Below are 27,385 nucleotides of genomic sequence, written 5' to 3'. Positions count from 1 at the left end.
AACTACGATGCGAGATACTTGGAAGTCCCGCACTTTTAGACGAAGAGGGAAGGAATTATACCCCAGGAATTACGTATCTAAATCTCAAGGGGATAAAGAAAGAAAAAAAGGGAAAAAAGAGAGAGAAACGCCGCAACCTGAACTCTGTTGGATCACAGAATATATCTTTTCCAAATCCAAAACAATCCAGATTTCTATAGCAACCGCGAGGTCGTCGCTCATAAAGGGGGGGTTTTTAGTCAGTAGGTTCTAGGCTATAGGCTTCTCCTTCTAGCATTGTTTTAAGTTATAAATCCTAATGTCACGGTGTCCCCCCCTCCCTCCCTTATACCTTCCCAGAATCCCCCCTTCAAGAGTCAATATGGATACAGAAGAAAAAACGTCCTAAAAAAAATAAAATAAATTATACTTGGCGCACGACATCTTGAATTTCCTCTCTCTCACTCTCTCATTATCATCGACCGGGAAACTTTAGTTTTCTTTTTTATTTTTTTATTATAGTGTACAAATCTAACGGGTCATCCATTCCGAAAGTTCAGTCAGTTCATTTTGTCTCTCTGCCCTTAGATCGAAAAAATCTCATCAGAGAAAAAGGGCATTAAGGTCTGAGAGAATGGACAGGACAAAAAGTAACCCTCCGCCCCTTTACCTTAAATATTTCTACAGAGCTCCCTTTTCTTCTTCATGATTAGGCTTAGGAAAGTTAGAAAGGCTTAATGGTCGGGAAAAGCGATTAGTAAGAACTTTTCGAATATTTTGAACGCCAAGTAGCACTTGAAAAACATTGACATTTCATTATAATTAACCCTTTTATGTTTGAGAACTCACTTCCATTATCTAAGCCTTTGCCTTTAATTAGGCTTAACACTAATTTCATCCCCTCCCCCCACCCCTGTTTAAACGGAAAGATCAAATACGGCGATAAATTCCAACGGGAGCATCTTATCTAAGGTACTAACATATTTCCCCCCCGTTATATTGAAACCCTCCCTCAGGACTTATAAGCGAGGGTCATCGAAGTAACGTTGCAGTTTCTGTCACGCTTCTCTGTGTATTCATAACACTGCGGTTGTCATGGTAACCGCTTCCCATCAATAGAAAAAAAGAGTCGGAGGCAATTCACTGGCTTCTGCTTCCAGGTAACTTTCCCGAGCTCGAGCGAGCGCCAAAAGTCTCGCGACAGGTAAAAATAAAAGAGGGATCGTTACGGAAGAAGTATGAGACTATATAGGTAGGAAAGGGGTGGAGGAGAAGGGGAGGTGCATTTTTATAAGAAATATTGAGTCAGCCAATCAAAATTACTCATCATTTTTATACAGGGAAAATGCTTCGGCGAACTGGTAGTGCGACCTGACTCATAGTAATGTCCATAAAGATGGTTTATTTAAATACTAGACGGGGTGTCCCAACTCCCACAGGTAATTCTATCCCGATGGCTAGCTGGTTTGGGAATTAATTCAAAATTAAATAGACTTATGCAAATTTGATAATAGTGTTAGACATAATTATTAAAGTTGAATTTTATCAACTTTATCGTCGTCCTTAGCAGGTGGTCCTTCAACTGGACAGACGCATTTTTGCGTTAGTTAGATTAATAATTCATTAAGTTAATTGTTTACATATTAGGGGCGGGGGTTAAACACGGAAATTACTTTTAAACAAGTTACCTCCCCCCTTTTAACAAATCAATCAGTATTCAAAAAACGAAACGACCTCGAATAACTAGTTCAAATTAGGTGTCGTCTTAAAAATATGAAGAAAACATTTAAAAAAAACCCGATTTCATTTTTACATTTAGAATTGTAAAAAAAAAAAAAAAATAAAGAAATACCACATCGCCCCATCTTCACAATTTGTGACTTTCGAACTCTTCACTTCAAACAGAAGGGGTTTGGTTCAAATATTTACGTAGGTTGACGTAAAATAAACTGTCAACAACAAAATAATATTCAACTTTTTTGCCCAAAAAAACCAAAGAAACTAACATCAAATTAGAGCGAAAAAGCTGGCGGGGAAATAATTGTTTCAAAAATATACACCATGGTTAGAAAAATTCTTGGAGTGCCCACCCACTACGAGTGAAATAATAAAAGCATTGGGCATCCTACGTAAAACAACAACCATGGAAGGGGAAATTTTTTCGCGGAAAAATATTTAAAAAGAAAAAAAAAAACGCCCCTGCATATTTTGTAAGGCTGATTTGTGTACCAATTTTCAATTGTACCAAAATACTTTTTTTAAGAAGTGAAATTCTTCAAAATACATCCCTTATCGAATATTAATTTTTTTTTCTTTAGCCCCTTATCTGAGCCATAGATATTTTCTGTTGGAAAATCTTTGCCTTGAGGAGCACTCCCTAAATTTTCCCTCATTTTACTTCCCAGATTCTTACAATCTCCCTTCAGGCAACACGTCAGAACGTCATTAAAAGTTGCGCAATAGTCCAATCTCTCTCTCCATCCTCTCAAAAAATCCCCCCCTTACTTAGGACTAAAAACACATCCCACCCCATTTTATGTAAATTAGGCTTAGCTCAGCCTCTACCAATCCCTACCTGTTGATGCATCCAAACGGAGTTTTCCACGAAATCATGCACGCTCAACTCATTAATAAATTAATTAATTAAGCTTACCTTTTAAGGCTTTAGGGTTAAGTTGTTTTCGTCTTGACATGATGATTATAAGGTGACTCTTGGGTTAACGGAGGTTTAGGGTCATCACGAACTTGACGATGTATTAGCGTCCTTCTTTACGCTGTTCCGATTTTTCTCCTTTTGGTTCAACAAGCGGACTGTAAGTACTTATCCCAAAAGGTAGGTAACTATCAAGGTAGCCTAGATCGGCCAGCGCGCTTTTTCACTTTACGCGGGGTAAAGGGGGCCCCCGAACGATCAAAGAATGCATCGAGAGGGAGGGGTTAAAAAGCGCGCTGCTTCTGTCACATGGTGAATCTGATTGGACGGATGAAACGGTTATACCGCGCGCTTTAAATTCTGGCTTACTGCACATGAGGTACAGAGATGTTTATACATTTCTCCATAATGACGTTAAGTGCACGCATTAAAATTAATTTTAGAGGCTGATTTATGATGCGCGAACACCTTGATAAATTTGCTCTCTAATACCTAATAAAAATTTTCGCAAAATCTAACGGGGGTCATTTCGAGTTTGTTGCCTGAATGAGAGCTTCACTGCCTGTGGCTCAAGGCTTAGTTATTACTGTTTCGAAATAAACCCGTAAGCTTATTCCGAAGTAATTGGCACTAACACGTTCTAGATTATTTAAAAAGATTACCGTATTCATCGGCGCGTAATTGGTTGAAGTTTTTCGCGCATCTCGAACCAAAACTTTCCGAAATTGGGGCATTTACATCACTTTCAAAAGTATAAGCAGACGACTAATGGATTTTAAAAATAGAGACTGTTTCGCCGGCTGGTGGTGATGCTCGAAAATAATATTAGCAATGGGGATGGGGGAATGGCGGGAAAATATCACGTGGGTGTTAAATTAACTCCACGCGCCTACAAAACCTACCTACCTATATTATTACCTAATATGTTACCTATATTAATGTAAATTAAGTATTAAAAATAATTTAGCATTAAAAAAATTAAAATTATTCAAAGTAATGTTTTTAATGAAGATTATTTGTTGTTGCGGTATACAAGCTAATATTTGAGCTGATTTTTTTTTCTCACAAATTTTAATAAAAAAGAAAATAATTAATTCTTTTAAGTGCGAGACCAACTTGAAACAAAAAATTATCCACGAAATAATAAAGGCTCAACTTTTATGATTCAGTATGATTATCGTTGAGCCCGAATTTTGTTTGTTTGTTTGTAGAATTGAACAAGTGAAAGTTATTTACATTTTTTTTTTCAAACTTTCCAAGGATGCTATTAAATGGCGTCAAATACAACCATAACTGGTGAACATTGGTGATAATTTCGTGACTAGACAAAAAACTGTGGTTTTGAAAAACTCTGTATAAACTATACAATTTTATTCGACCCAGCCAGACGCAGAGATTTTCGCGATAAGCCGATGATGGGCGATATTAAAGTCTTAACAGATTTTGGCAACTTTAAAATCGAATCGCGAAACATCCTCAGGGTTTACTTAGTATAACATTTCTACCCATAAACATTTTCCCACTGAATTCGGTAATGGCTCTACTAGCATCTTCGGGAGTATTAAAGTCAATTCTGGCCTCGCCAGTAACATTTCCCATACCATCGAACCTTCTAATTATATTCGAAGCATTAAGGTTATAGGCACGGAATAGCTCTAAAATGTCAAGGTCCTTCGCTTGAAACGATAAGTTTCTAGCAGAAACAACGCATCCTGGTTTGCCAAAATTATCGGGACCCATGGTCCTTATCATTGGTCTCGGTGGAAATCTCGGAGGTCCCCCCATCATGGGGAAAGGTGGCCCACCCATTGGACCCCTAGGTGGTCCATTGAACCCCGGACCCTGTGTCCCAACGGGAAACTGTCCTGGAGGGCCATTCATCATTTCCACTTTGTCCATAAATCGGCGTTTTTCCATTTCGTCCATCATATCAAAGTCCGGACCCATTCGTGGTCCCAGACGATTATTATCCATTCTAGGATTTACCGCTGGCCGACCCAGTATCTCGTGCATCATATCCAACGTTATGGGGTTTATCCTTATCAATCTACCCGCGATAAACTCACCATCTTGCTTCAAAGCTTTCTCAAAGTCAGCCATGACTGAAAATTCGGCGAAGGCGTCACCCGAAGGCAATCCATTTGGGTTGACCATGATGTGGATGGCTTGAGGAACTACGTTAACCGTACTGAAAAACTGAGCAATGTCTCGGTCCATTATATTGGGAGGTAAACCGCGGAGAGAGACGGCGAATGAAGAATTGTTGGGTCTGATATTGTTCATGATTTCTTCGCCCATGGGCCCGGTTTTTGGGAAGGCTGGTCGGTTTAACGGTGCCGGTGAATATTTACTAGCTTTGTACATGGTTTCAATGGTACTGGGTAAAATTTCAATGTATCTATGGAGCAACTTTTTCCCATCAAGCGTTAAAGCGATCTTATAGTCGTCAATGTGGGAGAATCTTACATAGGCATTTCCAACAGTTTTACCCGTTTCATCAAACTCAACCACAACATCAGCGACGTCTAAACCACCGAGAAACTCGACTATATCTTTCTCCATAGACGAAAATGGGAGTCCCTTAAGAGCGATAACTAAATCTTCCGACCTTTCATGGGGTTTACTTCTTCTATTTCCGCAAGATTTATAAGCTTCGTAAAAGTCCTCCTCGTCGCATCGCGTAATTTCAATTCGTCGATTTAACATGAGACTTTTGTGTTTCCTTAAAGCCTCTTGGACATCCCTTTCGCTATTCATTAGGGCGTAACCCACCCCGGTTCTTCGACCGCTAATTTCAACCAGAGCTAAACTATCTTGAGGCATACGACAACCTTTCAGAAATTCTCTTATCTCTCTGTAGGTTATGGCGAAAGGGAGGTTTCTCATTTCAATACAATAACCGCGGAACCTCGAATCTTTGAAACGATCCCGTTCTCTTTCGGAAGGACGCGAGGACGTGGAACCTTGAGAATTCCCGTCATCCCTACCACCATTACGACGCGAATACCCTCTATCCAAATCAAAAGTGTCTCGTTCCTCGGATGGAATTCTTCTACGTTGCGACTGATGATCCAACTGCATGGGTCTCAAAGGTCTACTACTACTACCACCACCGAGATTACTATCGACGTTTTGATTCATTTGTTGCCCCATTACTGGCCTATCTATAATAGGATTAACTGCTAGGTTACCGATAGGTTGGGTCATCTGAAGGAGATTAAATGGTAAAGCGGTTGGGTTTTGCCAAACAGGTGGATCCCGTTTATCCTGCAAGTTATCGGTAGTTGTTGTCACGGGGTATTGCATCCCTTCATAACCTAATCTATTCGCGAAATTCGGGTCTACCATATTATTCATACCCATATTATTTATGTTCATGTTATTTGGTTGCTGTTGTTGAATCAAGTCTGGTTGTATAATAGGAAAGAGAGGAGGAAAACCAATATTTTGCATTAGCGGTTGAGTAGAACTAACCATGGACTGCTGCATAAACCGAAGGTCAGCGGGTTGAGACAACTGAGAATTAGCGTTTTCAACGAATTGATTATCAGGTGCGGATTGGTTAGAAATCGACTCTGAATTGGAAACAACTGGCATAACAACAGCCTGATTTGTTTCTCGAGGTTGTTGTAACGATGATACTTCAGTAGTGATTTTAACTTGCCCATTATCGAGTGATGATTGAGAGTTGTCTTCTTTAGGTAGGGGTATAATGTCTGGAGAGTCGTTTCTATCGTTCTTATTATTATTACTGGTTTTAGAGGAAGATTTTTCGGGTGATTTTTCGCGTCGACGACTAGTTTCGCGATCCCGATGGCTTCTCTTAGGACTTCTACTCCTAGATCTACGTTTAGATTTTTTAGAACTTTTATGATCGCGATCTCTGCGTCTATCTGGGCTTCTACTACGTCTTCTATCTGGACTGTTACTACCCTTTCTATTGGACTTTGAAGTTGAACTACTACTACTACTAGTACTAGAAGTAGGAGCCGGTAATAACCCTTGAGCTATTAATGTTTGATTTCTCGCGATTTCAATGACGCGTTGCATTTCGCTACGACTACTTAAAAGAAGTTTAATTCTAGTGTCTTTAATCTTTCCGTTATCCCGTTCCATCGCTTGACGCGCATCCTCGTCCGTCGCAAAGGCGATGAAAGCGTCGCCCTTTTCCCCTCCAATGATGTGAACCCCAGCTGGTGGAATGACCAATCCACCAAAGTATCGACGTATATCCATAGAGTTGGCCACTAATGGCAAGTTTTGAAGTCTAATGATGATTGACATCTTTAAAGTTTTTTTTGGTGACGATTTTGTGTAAGAAAAAGCCTGAAGATCAGTTTTTATTTAAAAAAACTGAAGAATTTTTGTTTCCTGAAATGGCAGAATACGCGGGTGTTGTTTTTTTTTTCGAAAATAGAACGATGAACCATATACTAAACACATTAAAACTACCCTCATACACCAAAATTGAAGCCAAAAATATTTTAAAATTTAAGTTAAATCTCCTTAGTTTTAAACCCAATTAGTCCCAAAACTCAATTATCTTGAACATTAACCATCTTTAATTAAAAAATATCTATCGAGTAATGCAAGAAAGGTATCACGCGTCACTTAAAATTCAAAACTAAGTGTAATATACAGTATAGGGAGCTAACAACTGGCTAGGGGGAAGAGATAGTCTGACGTCAGGCAGCCCCTCTCTGGTTGGCATTTTTGCGCGTAGAATACCGTTTTCAACCGTTAGGGGGATGAAACTCCAGTAAGAGATAGAAGGGTGTGACGTTTTAGGGTCAGAACTGTTAGCTCCCTATTAAAATTTTGGAACCACACAGATCTTCGATAGGAAACACCTTTTCAGTGGTTACAAGATTGCTAATAACAGATCTCTCAGAAGTCTAGTGTGACGTCACCCATGCCATTTGCCCATAGATGATAGAACCAAATCTGTACAAAAATGGCCGCCCACTGCCAAAGCTAATCCCCTACCTTTTACCCAGGCACTGACGTCACAACTGAGATAGCTCTATAAGGACTTGGCAATTCTGGTTTACGCCCAATGCCATTATGGTATGTTTTTCTACAGAATGAAAGCTATTTAAGGCCATCCTTGTATGTTTTTTAGCCCATGACGTAGTTCTGCCAAGTCCCTATATGCTGACTAATACTACGAAGAAAAGTATAAACTAATAGATCTTCTCAGTAAAGAAGAGTTATGATTGAAGATTTAAAAATTTAAATTAGAGAAAGGATAATTAAACGCGCGGAAACACGGACGGTAACTAGAAAATAACTTCACAACACTGTGAACTTTCAGAAGCAGAACGGCAGTCGGTCCAGTTGTCAATATGGAACTTCAATACTTTTGTAAACAAAATGACTTAAAAACTGGTATAAAAGGAACAAAGTTGAAGTCCCTTGAAGATTAGGTGTCATAATCAGAGTATTGACCAAATAAAGATGCATATATAGTCTTAAATTTACAGTGTACGATGTTCTCCGAAGAAATTTTAATTATGTTTTTGATATTATATCGTAAATCACGTGAAAGTAATTATTAAAGATAGCATTAAGATCAGACTAGTACCTTCTAATTGAAAATAGAATTTAACTATCTATGGCAATAGAATAAATAGTTTACAGACTAGGAGGATTCATACCATTTACCCTAGGAGGCCTGGCTTTTGACTCACCTAGTGAGACAGGTCTCCTTGTGTAACAAGTGAAGCCTGGCCTCCCCCTGTAAATGGTATGAATACTCCTAGTCTGTAAACTATGTATTAACGCGTCCCTTATATTTAAAAATTTACAGCTACAGTTCTAGACTTGAAACACGGAGATCCAAAGTAAGTTGCCCCCCTCCCCCCCAAATGTTGCAAAAAGACGGAATTTCAACATTTTATAAAGGAATCGGACTTAAAAATTTAAATATTAGAGTAAAATTAACGTGGGAATTTAAAAATTTGCTAATAAAGAGACTGTAAACCTATCAAACGTTTTTGTAACTGATACAATTGTTTACTTAAGTCTGAAGTTACCTTTTTATCAAAGAAAATATTCAGCGGAACATTTATTTTCCAACTTGATCGATGTTTTATTTTGGTATTTTCTAGTTTGCGATTAAAACAAGACTATGTCCTAGGCTTGAATGGGAACTGAAGTCCCAAACACTAGTAGGCAGACCTAAGACAAAGACAACCAGTCCTGGATTAAGAGTCCAATCCAAATGCCTGTAAATTTTAATACAAAAGATAATGAAAAAGCAACGCGCCTTCAAACGTTTCTATACAGTTAATTACATTTAAGACGCGGGTATTATTATTTCTAGATAACCTTGAACAAACTAAACAAACTGTAGAATGTACGAGAAATTATCTTAAAACGCGTATTACGGCCGAGGCTTAAGTACAAAGAACACTAAGCCTTGGTTAACTCTAAAAATCCCATTTAATCCTAACAAAATTTAATTAAACCCTAAATTAATTTACACAGAAGAGACTTACCTTTCCTATGCTATAGAAATGCGGCAGTATTTAATATTATCTAGCAACCATCATAAATTATATCAAAATCTTCAGGAACTAAAGTAACTAACCCCATACACCCAAAAAAATGGCGCTAAATTCTTTCCATTCTCAGACCTTGAAGAACCCACCACGAGTGGCGGAAGTTGTATTCCGCAACCCTATTGGTTTGGAAAGAAGGGAAATCCATTACGTCATACCTTTTCGACCAATGGGATATAAGTTGGCGTAAATTTGAAATTTTGGATTTACACACTTAAGCCTAATGTTAGGGTTAAAATAAAAATAAAATAAAAAAAAAACGCAAATTCGTTATTAAAAACATCTTTCAAAATTTATAATCTAAAAATATAAGTTATTTACAATATTTCACGGGTGTAAAATTTTGAAATGGCATACAAGCAATATAATTTAAAAACTTTTTAAAAATTTTAAATTTAGTTTTTCATGTTTTTGTGATAGTCTATAATACTTTTTTTAAGTCTGGATGCGTAATTTTCACTTGTACTTTTACAAAAACATTCTAAACGGTCTGAAAAATATTAAATAACTCGAATACCCTCTTTTAATGTCAAAAATTTAAAAATAATGTAAATATTTACCTTGAAGGTTTAATACTAATTCCTTGTACATTTGATTCAATTCATACAAATCCTTCTTTTCAACCATTTCAACATCAGTCTGATTGAAGTAACAAAGAACATTAATGACGTTTCCTTAGAAGAAAAAGCTTTAGTACTGAAACCAAACCTGAGTTGAGGTCGAGTCTCGTGAAATATTTCCTTGAAGTTTCATCTCTTTTTCTAAATGTCTAATATATCTAGTGCATTTTGTCACCTCCTCCATAAGTAAAGTTTCTTTTGCAGTATCAAGGGAAACCGTACATGAGAAATCCTGTAAAACAGAATTAAAAGAGTTGAATTTTAATTATTATTAATTAGGTATAAATAAATTAGAAAAAAAAAAAAAAATTATTTACAGATTTATTTTTATGCAAATCTCTTTTTAAGTTAATTATTTCAGCCTCCAACTCTCTAATTATTCCCTTAAGTTTTTCAATAACATCATTAGCTCTTTTTGTGATTGTCTCCTGAAAATAATGAAACAAAAGTCCTTAATCCGTTTCATATCTCTAAATATAAAATAAAAATCTTACCGTTTCTTTCTGACTCATTTTATCACATTCAGCAATAAGTTTCTCAATTTCATCCTTTTGAGTTTGCTCTATTACCTTCAATCGTCTATTAAACTCGTTATTTTGATCAGTTATATGTTGATTAAACAAATCTTGCACTTTTACAAGATGATCTTGTAACTCTGTAAATTCAGTCTCCGAGTTTGCTAATTTGTTTTGAAGAAAATTAATAGTAGATCTAAATTCTGCATTTTCTTCCTCGTAATCTTTTATCTTCTTCTCAGCGGATTCTTTATAATTTTGTAAAGATCTTAATTGTTGTTTGACTGATTCCAATTCCGATTTGAGTTGTTCTTTGTTTGCAGACGAATGATTTCGATTTCCGCTAAATTTGGCTTCAAATTCCGCAGTAAATCTTTCCCTTAGATCTTCTTCCATTTTTTTATAAGCTTTATTAAGTTCCAGTTGAATTTCAGCTTGATTTGATTCCAATTTAGTTTCCAATTGAGACTTTTCATGACAAATCTTGACGTATAAATCTTGGGCTTCATCTAACCTTGTTTTCAATCTATCCATTTCCTCACTAGAATTTAAATTTTAAGTAATATTAACAGGGGTGTGCGAGTACTCGGTTCGAGTATCGAGCCGAGTACTCGACTCGATACTCGATAACAACACATTGAGATACTCGAGACAGATTCGAGTAGCTTTTTAACTTCTTAAATACTCGAGTCCGAGGCTTACAACTATAGCAGACGATGAGTTCATGATCATTTATTTTGAAAATCAATTGTTCAATGTTTAATTGATCACTAACAGTATTTTTGAGACTCGGCTCGATACTCGATAAGAAATTAGTTACGATACTCGGACTCGGCGCGAAACCGAAAAAACAGGACTCACACACCACTGAATATTAATTAAATACTTCACTCTTTCAATCTTCCTAACAATACTTACTAAACAATTGCCAATTTTCCTTCGTAAAAATCCCTTAATTTTGCTTTTTCCTGACTAGCAACTTCATCAAGTTCCGATTGTAACTTTTTTGTATCCTTGCTATGTAAACTATGATACTTTTCAATGGCTGATTTGATGTCCAAGTCGTGTTTTTTGATCATAGTTTCCATTGTGGCATTAAGTTTGGCATTGTGATCACTTAGTTGCTTCTTATCATGTTCTAATCGGGAGATTTCTTGCGATAAAATGTCATATTTCTTTTGTAAGACAATTTTTTCTTCTTCAAGTCTTTGTATATTTTTGGTGTGAACTTCTAAAGGAACACTCTCAGAGTTATGGGATAATTTTAAGCCTAATTCATTAACCGCATTCTGAAAATAGGAAAACAGTTAATTAATTACCCCTAGATTAATTAAAAATGTTGATTAATTAATTAATAATAATAATCTTTACCAATAACAAATTAATTTGATCTTTATTTTCCTTTTCTCTGGCTTCTTGTTGAGTTTGTTCAACAGTGAAGTACTCAGCATCTTTTAGGGCTTCTAATTAGTGAAATTAATTATAATTAATTAATTAATTTAATTATAATTAATTTTAATACACTTACCAGTGGAAAGAAGTTTTTGGCAATGATTTTCCACCGATTCCAAACACCTCGTTAATTGATTAATGCCACGTAGTTTATCTGGAAGAGTGTTTTCCTGATATCTTTCTAACTCTTCCACTTGGGATTTTAATTTTTGTATCAAATAGTCCTTAAAAATTAATGTAAATGATTAAATATTATTAATTGATAAATTAAATATCAATATCAATATTAATGGAAACATGGTTACCTTTTCTTTTAATTCTTTTTGAGCCTGACTAATTTCTTGCTGATATCGGGATTCAACTAATTTTAAAGTATTCTCATTCTTGGCTCTAATATGCGACAAATTTTCAAATTGGTTTAACTCGGAAATTTGATTTTTTAGGGAATCAATGGAAGACTGAGATAGTTGGATTTGATTGGCAAGCTAAAATTAAATTAATCAAAATATAATTAAAAATCCTTAAAATTAATTAATAAAATAAAACAATTGAAATAATTCATTTACTTTGTCATTTGTATCTTTCTCTTTGGCTAATTCCTTCTCTAATTTCTCAATATTTTTTAGATAATCATAGACTTGTTGTTCCTTATCATTTAATAGTTGTCTGGCTTGTTGTAGGCTAAATACTAAACCCTCCTTCTCGCCTTTGGATAACGTTAATTGATGTTTTAAGAGCCTAATCTCTCTAGAATGTTCCTCTTGTTGTTTAAGCATTGTTTCCTTTAAAGTTACTAAGTTCTGAGCATATTCTTGGTGTTGAAATGCCCCTTCCTCGTTAACTTTCCCATCTAAATAATTAAATTAACCCTTATTTAATTTAAAAAAATGATCTAATCACGTTTGATTCCATACTTTGATGGGCGTGATGATTAACACCATTTGACACTTGAGAAGGTCTATTATCAAAATCATTGCTAAAAGAGTTGTTAATATTCTCCTCAGAAACGTGTTCTAAACCATTCTCTTTGTTTTTTGTTGAAAGCAATCGATAAGGCATTTGTTGACCATTAATTGGGGTATAATTCGCGGTCCAATTTGGAAGAATATGAGTTTTGGGTGTTGATGTTTCATTGGCTTTAACATTGGGAAAATGGAAGACCTTGCGTTTTCTATATTCAGATGTAAATTGTTAGGCCTAATTATGTAAAATCTAAGACTATAGACTACCTAAATGATTGCTGACCCTCATCGGAAGGGCATGAACTAATGACTGATTCATCATCCTCAATTAAATCATCAAACTCTGTCTGAAGTAGCTCTTGCAACTAAAAGTTACTGAAGTTAACCTTACTGACATATTACCTGACTCCTGAGGAACATAATTCAAAACCTACCTCCTTTTCTTTACGTTTCCGCTCTTGAATATCATCTTCGTGTTCTTCTCGTCCATGATCATCGGCATTTAAATTAATAATTTCACCAGGATTAAATAAACTAACCCCATTCTCCACTATAGGCATCTTCTTCTTTGTTTTTGAAGCCAAGGCTTAAGTGTTACGAGTCTAACATGGGATTTTATTTATTTTATTTATTTAGTTCAGTACAGGTAAGCCATTAGAGCTTGGTTAGTACAACCGAGAGAGATTAACGATTTAGATGTTCCCGAACGCGCCGAGATTCCCACGCTTATTTAAACAACTAATTAATATCACATAACGTTATTATTAGCAATTTAATTTAATAATTATTCACTTAAAATCGTTGACAATAAAACACGTTAAAATTTAGTTTAAACTTAAGTTACATACGTCACGTCTGCTACTCCGCTTGTCTACGCTTATCCCTGGTCTACGTCCTTGAAGTTTCCCTCCACAATTTTGGCGGAACCAGGGTGGGAAATAAGGAATTTTTTTTAAACTGGACATTGGGCCAGCGACCCCTATGGCCTGGAATAAATAAACTGGTCCATGACCACTGACCAGGGCGCGTCGTCTGCTAATTTGAAGAAGTGGATAATTAAAATGTATTAGCTAATGTCTAGACTCTGGTTACCCTTGAATTTTCTTAGTGGTCCCGTGGACCACTGACCCCCCTCCGATTACATTTTTAAACTGGTCCAGACAATTTTTAAACTGGTCATTTGCCCTGTGCCACCGCCTTATTTCCCACGCTGGGCGGAACTATATAGTGTCTACTCCAATCACAATGTATAATCCTCCTTGCAGAACAAGACACCAATTTCAAAATCGTTTCAAACATGTGCCAAACTACCCACGTCCAAGTAACTAAATCAAAGACTAACACATTGTAGAAAAATGTTTTATTTTTGTTAGGTATCAAAAATAGTCGCATGAATTAGTGTTTAAAAAATAAGCAAATTAATCTTAGCAGTTTTGTTGTATAAATATTACTTTTTTACACTAGGCCTAACACCTCGATTATTTTTTTTTTTTTTCCAAAAATGTCTTGAAAACGTGACTGAACCCGTTTTCCCTGAGCAAGAACGTTTTTAAAAATTTCTTTAAAATTTTAAATTTACTTTCACAAACCCGCGTATTCTTTAATTTAATTTAAAACTTTTGCTTTTTTTTTTCTAAAATTTTGATAGTGGGGAAAACGAAAAAACAAAACTCTTTTTTTTTTCTTTTCTTTAAATTAATTAACACATGGTGGGAGGGGTATGAATAAGGGAGAAGAGATCAAAAATAATCATTTCCCAAATTCCAATTATTTTAAATATATACACAAATTACCATACACACACGTTTTATGTAACACTTCAGCACCACATAAATTAGGACAAAAAAAAATAATAATAATATAATTACATCACAATTGTATTAGCTGCCTCTTGTTTTGGGGTAAAATCAAATACCCTGACTGTGGTTCAACCACAATGTATTAATGAGAGAAGTACATATTAATTAATTAAAAAAAATCACTAGTATTTTTTACGCTAGAAAAAAAGTTAACTTAAAAAAAAAACAATAACAGACTTTCATCATTCTTATAAATAACTTAAAAGATTAAACAAAATTCGCAGCCCTAAATTTAATCGTGTTTTAAACGTTAATTAATTCAGATTAATCCTGGATTCAACAACGATTAAACTACGATTAATTTAAAACTAAGCCTAACAAATTGGTTAATTAACTTAATTCCTGCACCTAAAAATTCATCGGGGTTTGTTTTAATTACCATTAAAGCGCGAATAGGCTAAAGTCACTCGGGGGGTTGATTAAAATTTCCTAAAATGTCTGTCAAAAAATGAATCAAATTTTTTCGTGTTTTTTTGTTTCTTTTTTTTTTGTTTAAATTGCGAAACAAAACATTCTTGAGTCTTTTTGTTTCAAAAATTCAAATTAATAGCTGCACGTCCTTTGGCACTAAAATAATTATACGATTTCCCCCTTAAAATAGTCGCATTTTTTGGGTAATTGCTTCCATAGCCAAAGTCGTAGTCCTGTGATTCGATCTTTTCTTTTTTTTTTTTTAATTTTAGGAGTTGTCGAAAAAGGCTGAGATTTTTTTTTTAAATTACAAAACACACGAAAAGCAAAATTTTCTTTTGCTTATTTTCACGTCCTTTCAGCGTATATGGGGAAGGAAGTAAGGAAAAGGGATTCACTAACTTTTTAATCACAGACTACGATGAGATGAAGCGTAATAATCGGGTGTTGGTTCCGCTACGGGTTCTGGCGTTGTATAAAGTGGATTAGGAAAATCCGGTGGATGTGGTAGAGGACCCGTTTTCTTGGGCCTTCTTCGGTAGGCCATTAGCCAACAAGATATGGCCACGGCTACTGCCACTAAGGCTAGTAAGGTCGTGATGACCAACGATATTATAAGTCCCAATTTGGGTAAACATACACTGTCTATCTCTTCCACTTTGGGACCAGCTGAAACACACGTAAAAGAAAATGTTCAAACCATTGCTCAAATTTAGGGAATTTTGGAAACTAAGCCTAATTTATTCAACTACTAAGCCTAATTTCTTCTACTACTAAGCCTAATTCGCTCTACTAAGCCTAATTCGCTCTACTACTAAGCCTAATTCGCTCTACTACTAAGCCTAATTCGCTCTACTACTAAGCCTAATTTGATCTACTACTAAGCCTAATTTGATCTACTACTAAGAATAATTTGCTCTACTACTAAGTCTAATTTGATCTACTACTAAGCCTAATTTGAGTCGTTAATGAAAGATACAACGCTCTACTACTAAGCCTAATTTGCTCTACTACTAAGCCTAATTTGATCTACTACTAAGAATAATTTGCTCTACTACTAAGCCTAATTTGAGTCGTTAATGAAAGATACAACGCTCTACTACTAAGCCTAATTTGATCTACTGCTAAGCCTAATTTGATCTACTACTAAGTCCTACTACGAGAATAATGGTGTGCTTGTAGTGTAAAATATGATTAGAGGAAGGAAATCTTACCTTCAGTTGGTGGCGCAACTTGACTCTCCTTCCTCTCCAAGGTCAAGATGGCGTTGGACTGAACCATAATTTCTTCTCGTAGAGAACCTTCTTGGAAGCTCTCCCCGATTAAGAAATCATTGTTATTGGCTTGACGTCTTCGTCTTTTGCCATAAGTATCAACACCGTCGCAATTGACCTATTAAAACACAGACCAAAACTGTTACGAAACAAATCATATCTCAGCATCTTTAGGACCTGGGAGGTGAGACTTACCGGAGGACAGGAGCCGAAACAGACTCTTATATTACATTGGAACCTCAAGTTATTACTACTAGGGAACTTGAAAGCGTTAAACCTAGCTAGTAACACTTTCTTTTGCGGGTCATAGTCCCAATTTCCAAAGATACTTGGGTCCGTAGCGCAACCATCAGCGTCAGTTACTTCGTATTGAATCTCTTGGTTGTCTTCCATCGTTTTAGCCGTGCAACTTCGAGCGAAACCGCCGTATATGTCTAATAAAAACGAGAAAAAGGGTTAAGTACCTACCAGAAAACGTATGTATTCAAGTAATTGCGGACTTACAGTCAGGTTGTACTTCCACTTTGAGCATAAGATCGTCACCAATCTCAGCGCTGCTAATTTCACTTCCATCCGTGGTACAAATGGTCATCAGGCAAGTCGGTGGAGGACCGGTATTAGCGATGGTACCTGATGTGGTAATCATGCTGACATTGAAGCCCAAAGTGATGGTTTTTTCGCCGGTATTGTAGACGCATTTAATATGGTACGCTCTAGCCTTGAAAGTAACTAATTTCGGATGTTTCTGAATGACAAGTATGAAAGACGCTTCGCCCTAAAAAAGTCGAAAGAAAATTGTAAAAAATGTCAACTAGCCTGAACAAGGTTTTTTTAAATTTTAATCCTAAAATCTTACGTTAATGTGAATCAATCCGCAAGTACTGAACTGAACCTTGAAGTCCACATCACGTTCGCTACTGCTGACAATCCTACGACACTGTGGATCTTGACTGTGTCCCTTGACGTAAAGTACTCCGTCAAAACCATCAAGTACCATCGAAACCAGGACACCATCGGCCAAACACATGACCGATATCTCCGAAGGTGGAAGTTCGGTTCTGGGTTCCAAAGGTGTCTTAGGTACGCATCCAACTGTCTTATCGAAAGGATTGCCTTCGTGGTTTGGTGGACAGACGCAAAGTGGTTCGTGATTAACGACGGTACAAATGGCTCGTTCTCCGCATTGATAGCAAGGACTGATACAATTTCCACTTCCGGTATCGCAAATCTTGTCCGAAGAGCAGTTATCATCTGACTTGCATCTTCTGTCGATTTTGACGCAACCTTTAATGTATCCGTCTCCGATGGTGTCAGGCGGACAAGTACATTGGTAGGATCCCGGTAAGTTTGTACAAATGGCGCCAGAAGCGCAAGGTGTTGGACATTCATCAATGTCTCGACAAATACCGTTTTGAAGGAGTTCATAACCTCGTGGACAGACGCAGAAACCAGTTTCCGGACCGGTGTAAACGCAGTCTTCGTTTTGAGGACATGGGTTCGTTGTTGTGCAATTGCGGCTGGTAACTGTCAAGAAATTACGAAGGCTTATTAGTCACATAGTACGGGTAAAGAACTCCAATTCTAAAGCATTGTTAGCAATGTTTCTATAATTTATTATTAAAAGAAAGTACTTACGTATGCAATAATCTCCGATTCGCTGGAAGGTCGTAGGACATCCGCAAACGTCGGTTGATAAGCAGACCAAGTTCCCATTACATTCGTAATCTCTACCGCATTCCATGACGGGCAGACAGTAGGTGAGAGGATCTCCAGTGTATCTCGGAGGACAACTGCAGATCGGACTATGATTCTCAGTTTTGCAAATGGCATTTTGACCGCAAGGTTGTTTTCTGCAAGGATCGTAGCATGTTCTAGTGGGAACGTCGCAAACTTCGTGCGAGGCACATTCGCTGTCCGATTTGCAACCAGTTTCGATTCTGACACAACCCTCTCTATAAGGATCTCCACGGAATTCAGCTGGACATCTGCACTCGTGGCTTCCTAAAGTGTTGATACACAAGGCACCCGAACCGCAGACACCGGGAGTTTCTTTGCATTCGTCAATATCGATACAAACACCGCTGCGCAAGAGTCTAAAGCCTCTTGGACAGACGCAGAAACCCTCTTCCGTACCCACGTAAACGCATTCTTGGTTCTCGGGACATGGATTAGTTGTTGTACAGTTAATGCTCGTGACTAAAAATATAAATAGGTTTAATTAGGAACCTAAATTATCAGTGATTAGATTTAATTTTAAAGATACTTACGAATACAGAAATCTCTGATTCGTTGGAAGTCACCTGGACATCCACAGTTGCTATCTGATTGACAAACCAAATTGCCTGGGCAAGTGTTGTCAACTTTGCAACCACGGACTGTAATAATGATTAAATGGAAACCACGTCAAGCATCCGGCCGTTTATAATAAATGTTTTAAAAGTTATAAGGTACTTACGTGGATAACAGGCAATCAAAGGATTTCCAGTGAACGCTGGTGGACACGCGCACTCTGGTTCGTGGTTCAAAACTCGACAGAAAGCGCTGCGACCGCAAGGCCATTTTATGATACATGGATCTATTAAATTAAAATAATATTAATTACACTTTCGTGAAATTAGTAAAGGTTAATTGTAAAGTACTTACCGAAACATTTATTGCTGCTCAAATCACAAGCCTTAGACTTATCGCAATCGCCATTGGTTCGACATTCAACTCCCGGTAATTGACAACCAGAATTGTAGGGATCTCCTTGGGTGTTTGGAGGACATTGGCATCGATAGCCACCAGGGGTGTTGAAACATTGAGCTCCTGGTCCGCAAGGGAAAGAACCTTCTTCGCATTCGTTCAAGTCCCGACACACACCATTTCTCATCAGTACGTAACCGTGAGGACATACGCAAACGCCTTGTTGACCAGTGTAAATACATCTTTCGTTGGCGTTGCACGGATTGTCGGTTGTACAATTTCTACTGGTCAATATGCAGAAAGATCCGACTTGCAGGAACGGTTCTGGACATCCGCAGTAGTCACCGAGACACTGTAAATTACCAGGACATTTCTGGTAACCGCCGCAAGTATGTTCCGAGACGCATTCGACGTATGGGTCGCCTTTAAGACCGCTTGGACAATAACATTCGGCTCGATGGTTGATTCCTCTGCAGGTGGCTTTACGTCCACAAACTCCCGGTCTACTACACACGTCGTAACATTCGCCATTACCGAGGTTACAAGCTTCGTGGAAGCTACAGTCTGAATCGTGAGTACATCTTGGTATCGGTTGACGACATCCGTCTCTATAAGCGTCGCCGACCAAACCGGATGGACAAGAGCATCGGAAGCTTCCCGGAAGATTGGTACACATGGCGCCCAAAGCGCACGGTCCTCGGCCTCGAAGACATTCGTTAATGTCCTTGCATTTGTGGTCGACGCAGACGAAACCACTTCCGCAGTCACTATCCACGACGCACTCGTATTCGATGCGGTGACATTGTCGTAATGGATCTCCGGTGTATCCCGGTAAGCAAGTACAAACAGCTTGATGACTGACAGCGCGGCAGTGAGTGTTAACTCCGCAGATTCCGCCAATATCGCAAGGATTTTGACAGAAACGGTTGACGCATGCTTGGTCAAACGGACAGTTGCTGTGAGTTCTACAACCAGCTGTATGCAAAAAAATTTAAAACACAAAAAGAATTAAGATTTGCTCAACTTGGCATTGACACCATTCGATACTTACGAACACAATCCTTCTCCAAACAGATATGTCCAACAGCGCATTCCTCATCTCTTCTGCAGATCTCAACTCGTACTTCGGCACAAGAGACAATCGGGTCCCCAGTGTAACCGCTGGGACACGAACAGTAAGGTCTATGATTGGCAGGCGCGCACTGGGCGTCTTTACCGCAAACACCGCTAAAGGTGCAAGGGTTCTGGCAGTTTCCGTGTACGCAAGCCTCATCCTCGGGACAATGTACGTCATTGCGACATCCAGCTAAACAATTATAATTACAATTAATTTAAATTGACAATCCTTATCGATTTTACAAAATTGAACATAAACACTTACGAATACAACTTCCTTTCTGACAAATTTGACCTCTAGGACAATCGGAATCAGCTGAACATGTTGGTGGTACATGAACTGAGGATGAAAATTTAATGTTTTAATTTACATAACTTGCAATTGGAAAAAACCAGGGATTAATCAAAACTTACTTTCAAAACATTGACTGCGAGGTTCACCGGTAAATCCAGGTGGACACAAGCAAGTACGGTCGTGATTTAACGGTTTACACAAGGCATTATGTCCGCAAGCTCCGTAAATACTACAAGGATTCTGGCACAATCTATTGATACAAGCCTCTTCGAAACGGCAGTTGGAATTGATGCGACAACCCACTTTGCAACGTTGGTTTTCGCAAATATTTCCAATCGGACATTCTTCGTCTCTTTCGCAGTAATCGTGAGGCGCTATTTGGATCAAATTGTTAAGCCTAATTTGTGACAAAAGGTCCATGGTACCACCAAAAAATTAATATGATTAGAACTTACGTAATATGCATTGTTGGTAAGGGTCACCGATGTATTTTGCTGGACAAGAGCAAATGGGTCTATGGTTAGACGGCCTACATTCGGCGTTGGATCCGCATATCCTTGGTAAGCAAGGTGATTGACATTGTCCGCTGATGCAAGCCAATTCGTAGGGACAGTTGTTATCGTGTCTACAACCAGCGACGCAATTGTTATTGTCGCAGATGTACCCGACAGTACATTCGGTGTCCTTGTAGCATTCAGGCGGTGTAACTTCCGGTACGCAAACCACGTTAGGATTGCCCTTGAAACCTTGCGGACAAGAACACTCGGGTTTATGGTTAAGCGGTCTGCATATGGCATTACGTCCGCAAGCGCCGTAGAAACTGCAAGGGTTTTGGCAAATCCTGTTGATGCAAGCTTCCTCCAAAGCGCAATTCGAGTCAGTTCTGCAACCGACTGTTTAGGAAAAGTATAAATATTATAGAAGAGTACATATTTTTGAACATATCAACTGAAAACTTACTGATGCAAGATCCAGATTCGCATATTTGTTGGAATTGACAGTCAAAGTCTGAGCTACACTCTTGTTTAACCGCTACAAATAAATACTTGGATTTAGTACTTGAACTTGAAAGATTCAATCAAGTTCGTGATAAAAATGGAATACTTACGTAAGCGGCACTCAATTTGAGCGTCACCAACATATCCCGGTAAGCAAGAACATATGGGTCGATGACTGACAGCTCTGCAAGCGGCGTTGACCCCACAAACACCAGGAACAATACAAGGATTTTGGCACACTCTTCTAGAGCAAGCTTCATCAGGAGGACATTGACTATCGGTTCGGCATCCCTCTGTTAATTTCGATTAAATTAAAATTAAAATTAACGTTAACGCGCATTCAAGAGAAGTTAAGTCGAATCAACAAGACCTACCAATACAATCTCCCTTGACGCAGATCTCGCCGGTCTTACAAGCGTCGTCGGATTTACATTCCTCGTATTTAACTTCTTGTCTCTCGTGCATACAAATCTTCTTGGGATCCCCAGTCAGTGGACTTGGGCAAGAACATCTAGCTTCGTGATTGGCTGGAGTACAATCAGCGTTAGTTCCGCATACTCCGAAGAAACTGCAAGGATTTTGGCAACGGCTGTTGATGCAACTCTTATCGTAAGGACAACTATCGTCAGTTCTGCAAGCGTCGATACAACGGCTGCTCTCGCAAATTTGCGCAATTCCGCAATCGCTGTCCGACACGCAATAATCGGGTGGAACTAAAATTGAAAAGATTATGAATATTTAAAACTAATTCTTCGTCTTAAGAATTAGCCTTATTCCTGATCAGCGCCACCTACCCATAGCGGCGACTTTGAGAACTACTGTAATCGACAAGCCAACCAGATGTCGCTAAAATCTGGTGACGTCATATTTGGTAAGACCCCGTGAGTGCCCGTCAGTGACGTCACCAGATTTTAGCGACATCTGATTGGCTTGCCGCTTACAGTAGTTCTCAAAATCGCCGCTATGGGTAGGTGGCGCTGATCAGGAATAAGGCTAATTGTAATTAAAAGTACTTACTTTCGTCGCATCTGATGTAAGGATCTCCGGTAAGTCTGGCGGGACACGAACAAACTGGGTGATGGTTATCAGTCGTACATCTGGCTCTCAAACCGCAAGCTTCGGGGAATTGACAAGGATCTTGACATTGTCTATTGATGCAAGCCAAATTAAACTCGCAATTATCGTTGCTACGGCAACCAATAACGCATCGGTTGGTTTCGCAAATTCTTCCATATCCGCAGTCCTTGTCTTGGATACATTCCTTAGCCGGTTGTGGTGGTATAACGGTACAATAATCGTATGGATTTCCGCTATATCCTTGCATACAAGTACACAAAGGTCTGTGAACAACTGGACGACATTGGGCGTTTCTTCCGCAAGAGTTCTGAACTTTGCACGGGTTGAGACACTGTGAGTTAATGCAAGCTTTGTCGAAGGTACAATCGTTGTCTCTTCGGCAACCAGCGATGCAGTTACCATTCTCGCAAATCTCACCAGGATTACAAGCGGAATCGGTTGTGCACCCAACAGTTTTAACTAAAAGTTTAAAAAAAAAAATTAAAACAATCCTCGCCTACATTGTAATTAATTATGTATTTAATTACTTACCAATACATAAGTTGTTTTCGCAATCGAAACCTTGAGTGCAATCGCTGGATCGAACACATTGGTATTCTTTACCAGGATGGCAACGAACTTTCGGGTCTCCGCTATAACTTGGTGGACAAGAACATTCAATTCTGTGGTTAACTGGTCGACAAAGCGAGCCAATTCCGCAAGCGTTTCTGGTGTGGCATGGATTAGTGCAACGTCCGTCGATACAAGCCTTGTCAAATGGACAATGATTATCCGATCGACAACCAACGACGCATTTAGCTCGGATGCAAATCTTGGACAAGCCACATTCCTCATCGGTTTTACATTCCTCATCAACTGCAAATTCACATATTGCAATTTAATGTTTTCTCGTCGTGGTCTGGTGGCAAATGTTAAAATAAAACTCTTACAGATTTGACATAATTGTCTCGGATCTCCTGTATATTCGGCGGGACATCTGCAAACGGCTTCGTGGCTAACGGCAACGCATTCCGCATTAACACCGCAGCTACCAGAATTGCAAGGATTTTGGCAACTCTTTTCGATGCAAGCCTTTGAGAAATCGCAGTCGCTGTTACTTCTGCATCCGTCTAAAGTAAATAATTAATTTAATTTAATTAAGATTAAGTGGGGGGGACAGAGAAAGTCAGCGCAATTTAAGAGAATTCGACTTACATATACACTTGGTGTTCTCGCAAATTTGACCTTGTCTGCAATCGTTGTCGGATGAGCACCCAGGAGCAACTATATAGAACAGTTAAATTAGTTAAGTACTTAATCCTGTTTAATTCTCAAAAGAAATGAAGCATGAATGACTGAATGAAGGTTTAACTTACCAACGCATTGTCCTTGTTGACATATCTCCCCGATTGCGCAATAAGCGTTGGTTTTACATGGCTTACCAGCTAATAGAAAATAAAACAAATTAGCTAATTAATTATAATTAAGAAACAAATTTGAATACTTACAATCTCTGCATTCAATAAGCGGATTTCCAAAATATCCCGAGGCGCAAGTACATTCGGGTCGATGGTAAACGGCCCGACATTCGGCGTTAAGACCACAAGCCCCTCTGATTAAACAAGGGTTGGTACATTGCCTGCTGTGACATTTTTTGTCTAATGGACAGTTCTCGTCAGTCCTACATCCGACGTAACATTTGGTGGCCTCGCAGATATGTCCCAGGTGACACTCGTCATCCGATCTACATTCAACTCCGGCGATACATCGCGTATTAATGCAAGCCTTTCCGGTTCCGCATTCATCATCCCGAGCGCAGACATCCGGTACTTGTTGACACTCCAAAATAGGATTTCCGGTAAAACCGGGAGGACAAGAGCACAAAGCCTTATGACTCGCGGTTTTACAGATGGCGTTGATACCGCATGTTGTACTAAATTGGCAAGGATCTTGACAAGTACGCGATGTGCAGACTTGATTATCGAGACAATTTTGGTCGTTTCGGCAACCAGGTACGCAACGATATGATTGGCAAATCTTGGCCGTGCCACAATCGGAATCAATTATGCATTCCACTAAGGTACATCCAACTTGAGGATCTCCGGTGTATTTCGCTTTGCAGGAACATAATGGTCTGTGGTCTACGGCTTGACATTGGGCGTTTGTACCGCAAGCGGTTGGTGACGCGCACGGATCTCTGCATTGATAATTAATGCAAGCTTTGGAAGAGTGACATTGCAAGTCGCTTCGGCAACCAGCTGTAACAATTCCATGGTTAAAGAGATACCAAGATTAAAAATAATAAAAAAAAACCTCAATAACTTACGCAAGCATTGTCCTCCTTCGCAAATGTATCCATCAGGACACGCGCTATCGTGAGTACATATAACTGAAAGGTAATTAAATTGGCCAAAGTTAGGTTCAACCCTTAGGAATACAAAAGTTTCACAATTACTTACCGCTGCAACGTCGCTCGACGCATTTTTCATCATCAAAACATTCGTTATCGCTACTACACGTAACTCGGCAAACGGAGGCTTCGCAAATGTTTCCGACACCGCATTGGTCATCGGCTTTGCAGAATACGCTGACCCTGGTGCAAGAAACGTAAGGATCCCCGCTAGTACCCGGTGGACACGCGCATTGCTTTTGATGTTCAATAACTCGACACAGTCCGTTAGTTCCGCAAGCAGTTGGTGAAGCGCATGGATCAATACATTGATTGTTGATGCAAGAGTCTTTTGACGGACACTCGACATCCGATCGACAACCGACTAAAATACAACCATGGTTAGGAATAAGTTACATCAGGATGTTTTAACCGCAAGTACTTACCAACGCAAGTATTTTCGTCGCAAATTTCACCGGATGGACAATCCCTATCTCTTTGACATTGAATGCTACACCTGGTCTCGTAACAACGTTCGTTTACAGCGCAGCTACGATCTTCTTGGCAAAGCAATCGACAGAAACCGTAGTAACAGACGTATCCCGGTCTACATTCGTTGCTGTTTTGACAACCTTCTTGTTTACGAATACAACCAACGTAAGCGTTTGGTCTACCGTCGAATCCGATTGGACAACTGCAGACGGTACGATGGTTAACGACTTGGCATTCGGCGTTGGGTCCGCAAGTCGCGCTTCCCTTGCAAGGATCGATACAATTGTTGGAGACGCAGGCCAAATGATCGGGGCATTGTACGCTCGAACGGCAACCGAGTTGGCAACGATTACCAACGCAAATTTCTTTGTCGAAACAATCGTCGTCTTGTCGACATTGTACCACGCAATGATTGCTGTAACAAAATTCGCCAACAGCGCAATCTTGATCTTGGATACATTCGACCCGGCATTTACCATCATGGCAGAAATGATGGGGTGGACAATCGTTTTGCGATGTACAAAACGGTAAATCTCTGTAACAAGAGGTAACGGGCTGACCAGCGAAACCTTGGAGACAAGTACATTCGTGTTCGTGGTTAAGTACTCGGCAGATTGCGTTAATACCGCAAACATTTGGTGCCTCGCAAGGATCTATCGAAAAAAAAATTGAAAAATTAATTACGGAACTAACTTGGGCCCTAATTAATAAATCGACTTACTTTTGCAACTGTTCAGTATGCAAGCTTCGTTGAATGGACAGTTTTCATTGGTCCTACAGCCAGCGATACACTTTCGGGCGATACAAATTTCTCCACCAAGACAATCAGGATCCTCTCGGCATCCTTGAAGACAATGTCCTTGGACGCAAATTTCTTTATGAGCACATTCAGGGTCCTCGCGACACGGTGCTATTATCGAAAATGAACAATGTGTGAAAAACTAATTGAACTTAAAATAATCCGGAGTATGGTACTTACGTTTGCATCTCTTATGGTTACAAACAAGTCCAGGCTGGCATTCTTGATCTTGTTCGCAAGGTACCGGTACCCTGACGCAACCTCTGGTATAATCTTGAGGATTTCCGGTAAACTCAGGAGCGCAGTAACAGAAAGCGCGATGGTTCTCGGCTCTACACAAGGCGTTAAGTCCGCAAACATTCGGTTCCAGGCACGGATTCTTACACATGGGTAATTCCGACCCTCGTCGTACGCAAGCGGCATCGGGTGGACAATCCGCGTCTCCATTCGCGCACTCGTTAGGTCCTCGACATCCGGGTGCGGCGTAAGGATTACCGATATTTCTGTTGGGTGGACAGTCGCATTCGGCACCACCGAGTTTATTCTTACAAATGGCGCTCGAGTGACAAGGTTTCTTGGAACAATAGTCAATCGGTTTGCATCCGGCAACTGGGTCACCTTCGTATTCTTCTCGGCAACGGCAAACTGAACTATGGTCTTGAGCCACGCAGAAGGCGTTGGTTCCGCAGATGTTAGGTTTACGACAAGGATCGACGCATTTGTAATTATCGCAAGCTTGGATACGAGCGCAGTCTTCGTTACGTCTGCATTCAACCTTTTCGCAACCTCTGTCAAGTGGATCACCGACGTAACCTTCTCTGCATTTGCAAACGGCGGTATGGCCTCTAGCGATGCAGATGGTATTGACGGCGCAGAGAACATTGTCACAAGGATCTAATGAACCGATTGTGCTTTTTAGAATCCAAGACTTAATAATCCTTTTTGGTGAATTGCTGAAACTTACCAGCGCAATCGTTGAAACCTTTAGGGCTAGCACGACATTCTTGACCCTCGGAACAATCATTATTGGTGGAGCAACGGTCTACTAAGACGCACTTCCTGTAAGTACAGCTTTGACCTTGAGGACATTCGCTATCTGATCGGCATACAGCTTCAAAGATAAAAATTATTAATTATTTAATGAATTAAAGGAAATTAAGTCCAGTTATGGTAAGTACTTACTTATACAACGTCCCTTTTCACAGCCCTCATATTCACCACAATCACGGTCAGACACGCAAGAAGCTGCAATTAAATATAAGATTAA

The 27,385-nt window shown here is 39.0% G+C and overlaps 4 protein-coding genes across 6 annotated transcripts in view; all 4 read right to left on the bottom strand.

The window, feature by feature from the left end:
• Nucleotides 1-3,007, bottom strand: part of peb (zinc finger protein pebbled) — a 50,434-nt gene extending 47,427 nt beyond the window's left edge. The window contains exon 1 of the mRNA XM_089848557.1: nt 2,633-3,007. Within this exon, the coding sequence (XP_089704683.1) occupies nt 2,633-2,672 (40 nt within the window). The 5' untranslated portion in view covers nt 2,673-3,007. The remainder of the gene's footprint in view (nt 1-2,632) is intronic.
• A 603-nt stretch (nt 3,008-3,610) lies between these two features.
• Nucleotides 3,611-9,260, bottom strand: LOC149651583 (RNA-binding protein 12). The gene is made up of 3 exons (XM_089848549.1): nt 9,133-9,260; nt 8,668-8,859; nt 3,611-7,003 (listed from the first exon to the last, which is right to left on the bottom strand). The coding sequence occupies exon 3, from the start codon at nt 6,914-6,916 to the stop codon at nt 4,109-4,111; it is 2,808 nt and encodes a 935-aa protein (XP_089704675.1). The 5' UTR covers nt 6,917-7,003; nt 8,668-8,859; nt 9,133-9,260; the 3' UTR covers nt 3,611-4,108.
• A 22-nt stretch (nt 9,261-9,282) lies between these two features.
• Nucleotides 9,283-13,621, bottom strand: LOC149651582 (uncharacterized). Of its 2 annotated transcripts, XR_016371271.1 has the most exons (15): nt 13,443-13,621; nt 13,179-13,358; nt 13,012-13,109; nt 12,697-12,953; nt 12,349-12,632; nt 12,088-12,267; nt 11,859-12,006; nt 11,702-11,793; nt 11,249-11,619; nt 10,310-10,871; nt 10,133-10,243; nt 9,904-10,047; nt 9,756-9,834; nt 9,517-9,685; nt 9,283-9,415 (listed from the first exon to the last, which is right to left on the bottom strand). XR_016371271.1 is itself a non-coding variant. In XM_089848550.1 (14 exons), the coding sequence occupies exons 2-14, from the start codon at nt 13,302-13,304 to the stop codon at nt 9,591-9,593; spliced, it is 2,547 nt and encodes an 848-aa protein (XP_089704676.1). In that variant the 5' UTR covers nt 13,305-13,358; nt 13,443-13,621; the 3' UTR covers nt 9,462-9,590. The 2 variants fall into 2 exon arrangements, 1 of the variants encoding a protein (XP_089704676.1); XM_089848550.1 differs by lacking the exon at nt 9,283-9,415 and having other exon boundaries at nt 9,462-9,685.
• Nucleotides 13,622-14,087: 466 nt separating this feature from the next.
• The window catches only part of LOC149651577 (uncharacterized), an 80,647-nt gene continuing 67,349 nt past the window's right edge, over nt 14,088-27,385 (bottom strand). For both annotated transcript variants that reach the window (XM_089848545.1, XM_089848546.1), the window contains 29 exons: nt 27,301-27,363; nt 27,083-27,229; nt 26,299-27,012; nt 26,041-26,229; nt 25,274-25,972; nt 24,898-25,212; nt 24,765-24,827; nt 23,947-24,696; nt 23,815-23,883; nt 23,654-23,722; nt 23,389-23,568; nt 22,991-23,314; nt 22,400-22,918; nt 21,757-22,095; nt 21,493-21,675; nt 21,345-21,416; nt 20,840-21,277; nt 20,504-20,758; nt 20,355-20,429; nt 20,025-20,279; nt 18,932-19,948; nt 18,744-18,863; nt 18,556-18,663; nt 17,924-18,484; nt 17,145-17,812; nt 16,793-17,063; nt 16,484-16,722; nt 16,229-16,406; nt 14,088-15,683 (listed from right to left, as the gene is read on the bottom strand). In XM_089848545.1, coding sequence (XP_089704671.1) covers nt 15,424-15,683; nt 16,229-16,406; nt 16,484-16,722; nt 16,793-17,063; nt 17,145-17,812; nt 17,924-18,484; nt 18,556-18,663; nt 18,744-18,863; nt 18,932-19,948; nt 20,025-20,279; nt 20,355-20,429; nt 20,504-20,758; nt 20,840-21,277; nt 21,345-21,416; nt 21,493-21,675; nt 21,757-22,095; nt 22,400-22,918; nt 22,991-23,314; nt 23,389-23,568; nt 23,654-23,722; nt 23,815-23,883; nt 23,947-24,696; nt 24,765-24,827; nt 24,898-25,212; nt 25,274-25,972; nt 26,041-26,229; nt 26,299-27,012; nt 27,083-27,229; nt 27,301-27,363 — 9,140 coding nt within the window. In that variant the 3' untranslated portion in view covers nt 14,088-15,423. The remainder of the gene's footprint in view (nt 15,684-16,228; nt 16,407-16,483; nt 16,723-16,792; nt 17,064-17,144; nt 17,813-17,923; nt 18,485-18,555; nt 18,664-18,743; nt 18,864-18,931; nt 19,949-20,024; nt 20,280-20,354; nt 20,430-20,503; nt 20,759-20,839; nt 21,278-21,344; nt 21,417-21,492; nt 21,676-21,756; nt 22,096-22,399; nt 22,919-22,990; nt 23,315-23,388; nt 23,569-23,653; nt 23,723-23,814; nt 23,884-23,946; nt 24,697-24,764; nt 24,828-24,897; nt 25,213-25,273; nt 25,973-26,040; nt 26,230-26,298; nt 27,013-27,082; nt 27,230-27,300; nt 27,364-27,385) is intronic.

The sequence above is a fragment of the Phalangium opilio genome, unplaced genomic scaffold, assembly GCF_054372755.1.
Source record: "Phalangium opilio isolate 3A_F unplaced genomic scaffold, DU_Popi_V2 ptg000082l_1, whole genome shotgun sequence".
NCBI lineage: Eukaryota > Metazoa > Arthropoda > Arachnida > Opiliones > Phalangiidae > Phalangium > Phalangium opilio.
The sequence above is the reverse complement of the archived record's forward strand: the minus strand, read 5'-3'. Positions and strand labels throughout refer to the sequence as shown.

What these genes read in the sequence shown, in the direction of transcription:
- LOC149651583 (XM_089848549.1), bottom strand. Translation starts at nt 6,916, where the DNA reads ATGTCAATCATCATTAGACTTCAAAACTTGCCATTAGTGGCCAACTCT.
- LOC149651582 (XM_089848550.1), bottom strand. Translation starts at nt 13,304, where the DNA reads ATGCCTATAGTGGAGAATGGGGTTAGTTTATTTAATCCTGGTGAAATT. An exon ending in AAAAAGAATTAAAAGAAAAG is followed by an intron (nt 12,007 to 12,087) that starts GTAACCATGTTT and finishes TTAATTTTTAAG; the next exon opens with GACTATTTGATACAAAAATT. An exon ending in GGAAAATTGGCAATTGTTTA is followed by an intron (nt 10,872 to 11,248) that starts GTAAGTATTGTT and finishes TTTAAATTCTAG; the next exon opens with TGAGGAAATGGATAGATTGA.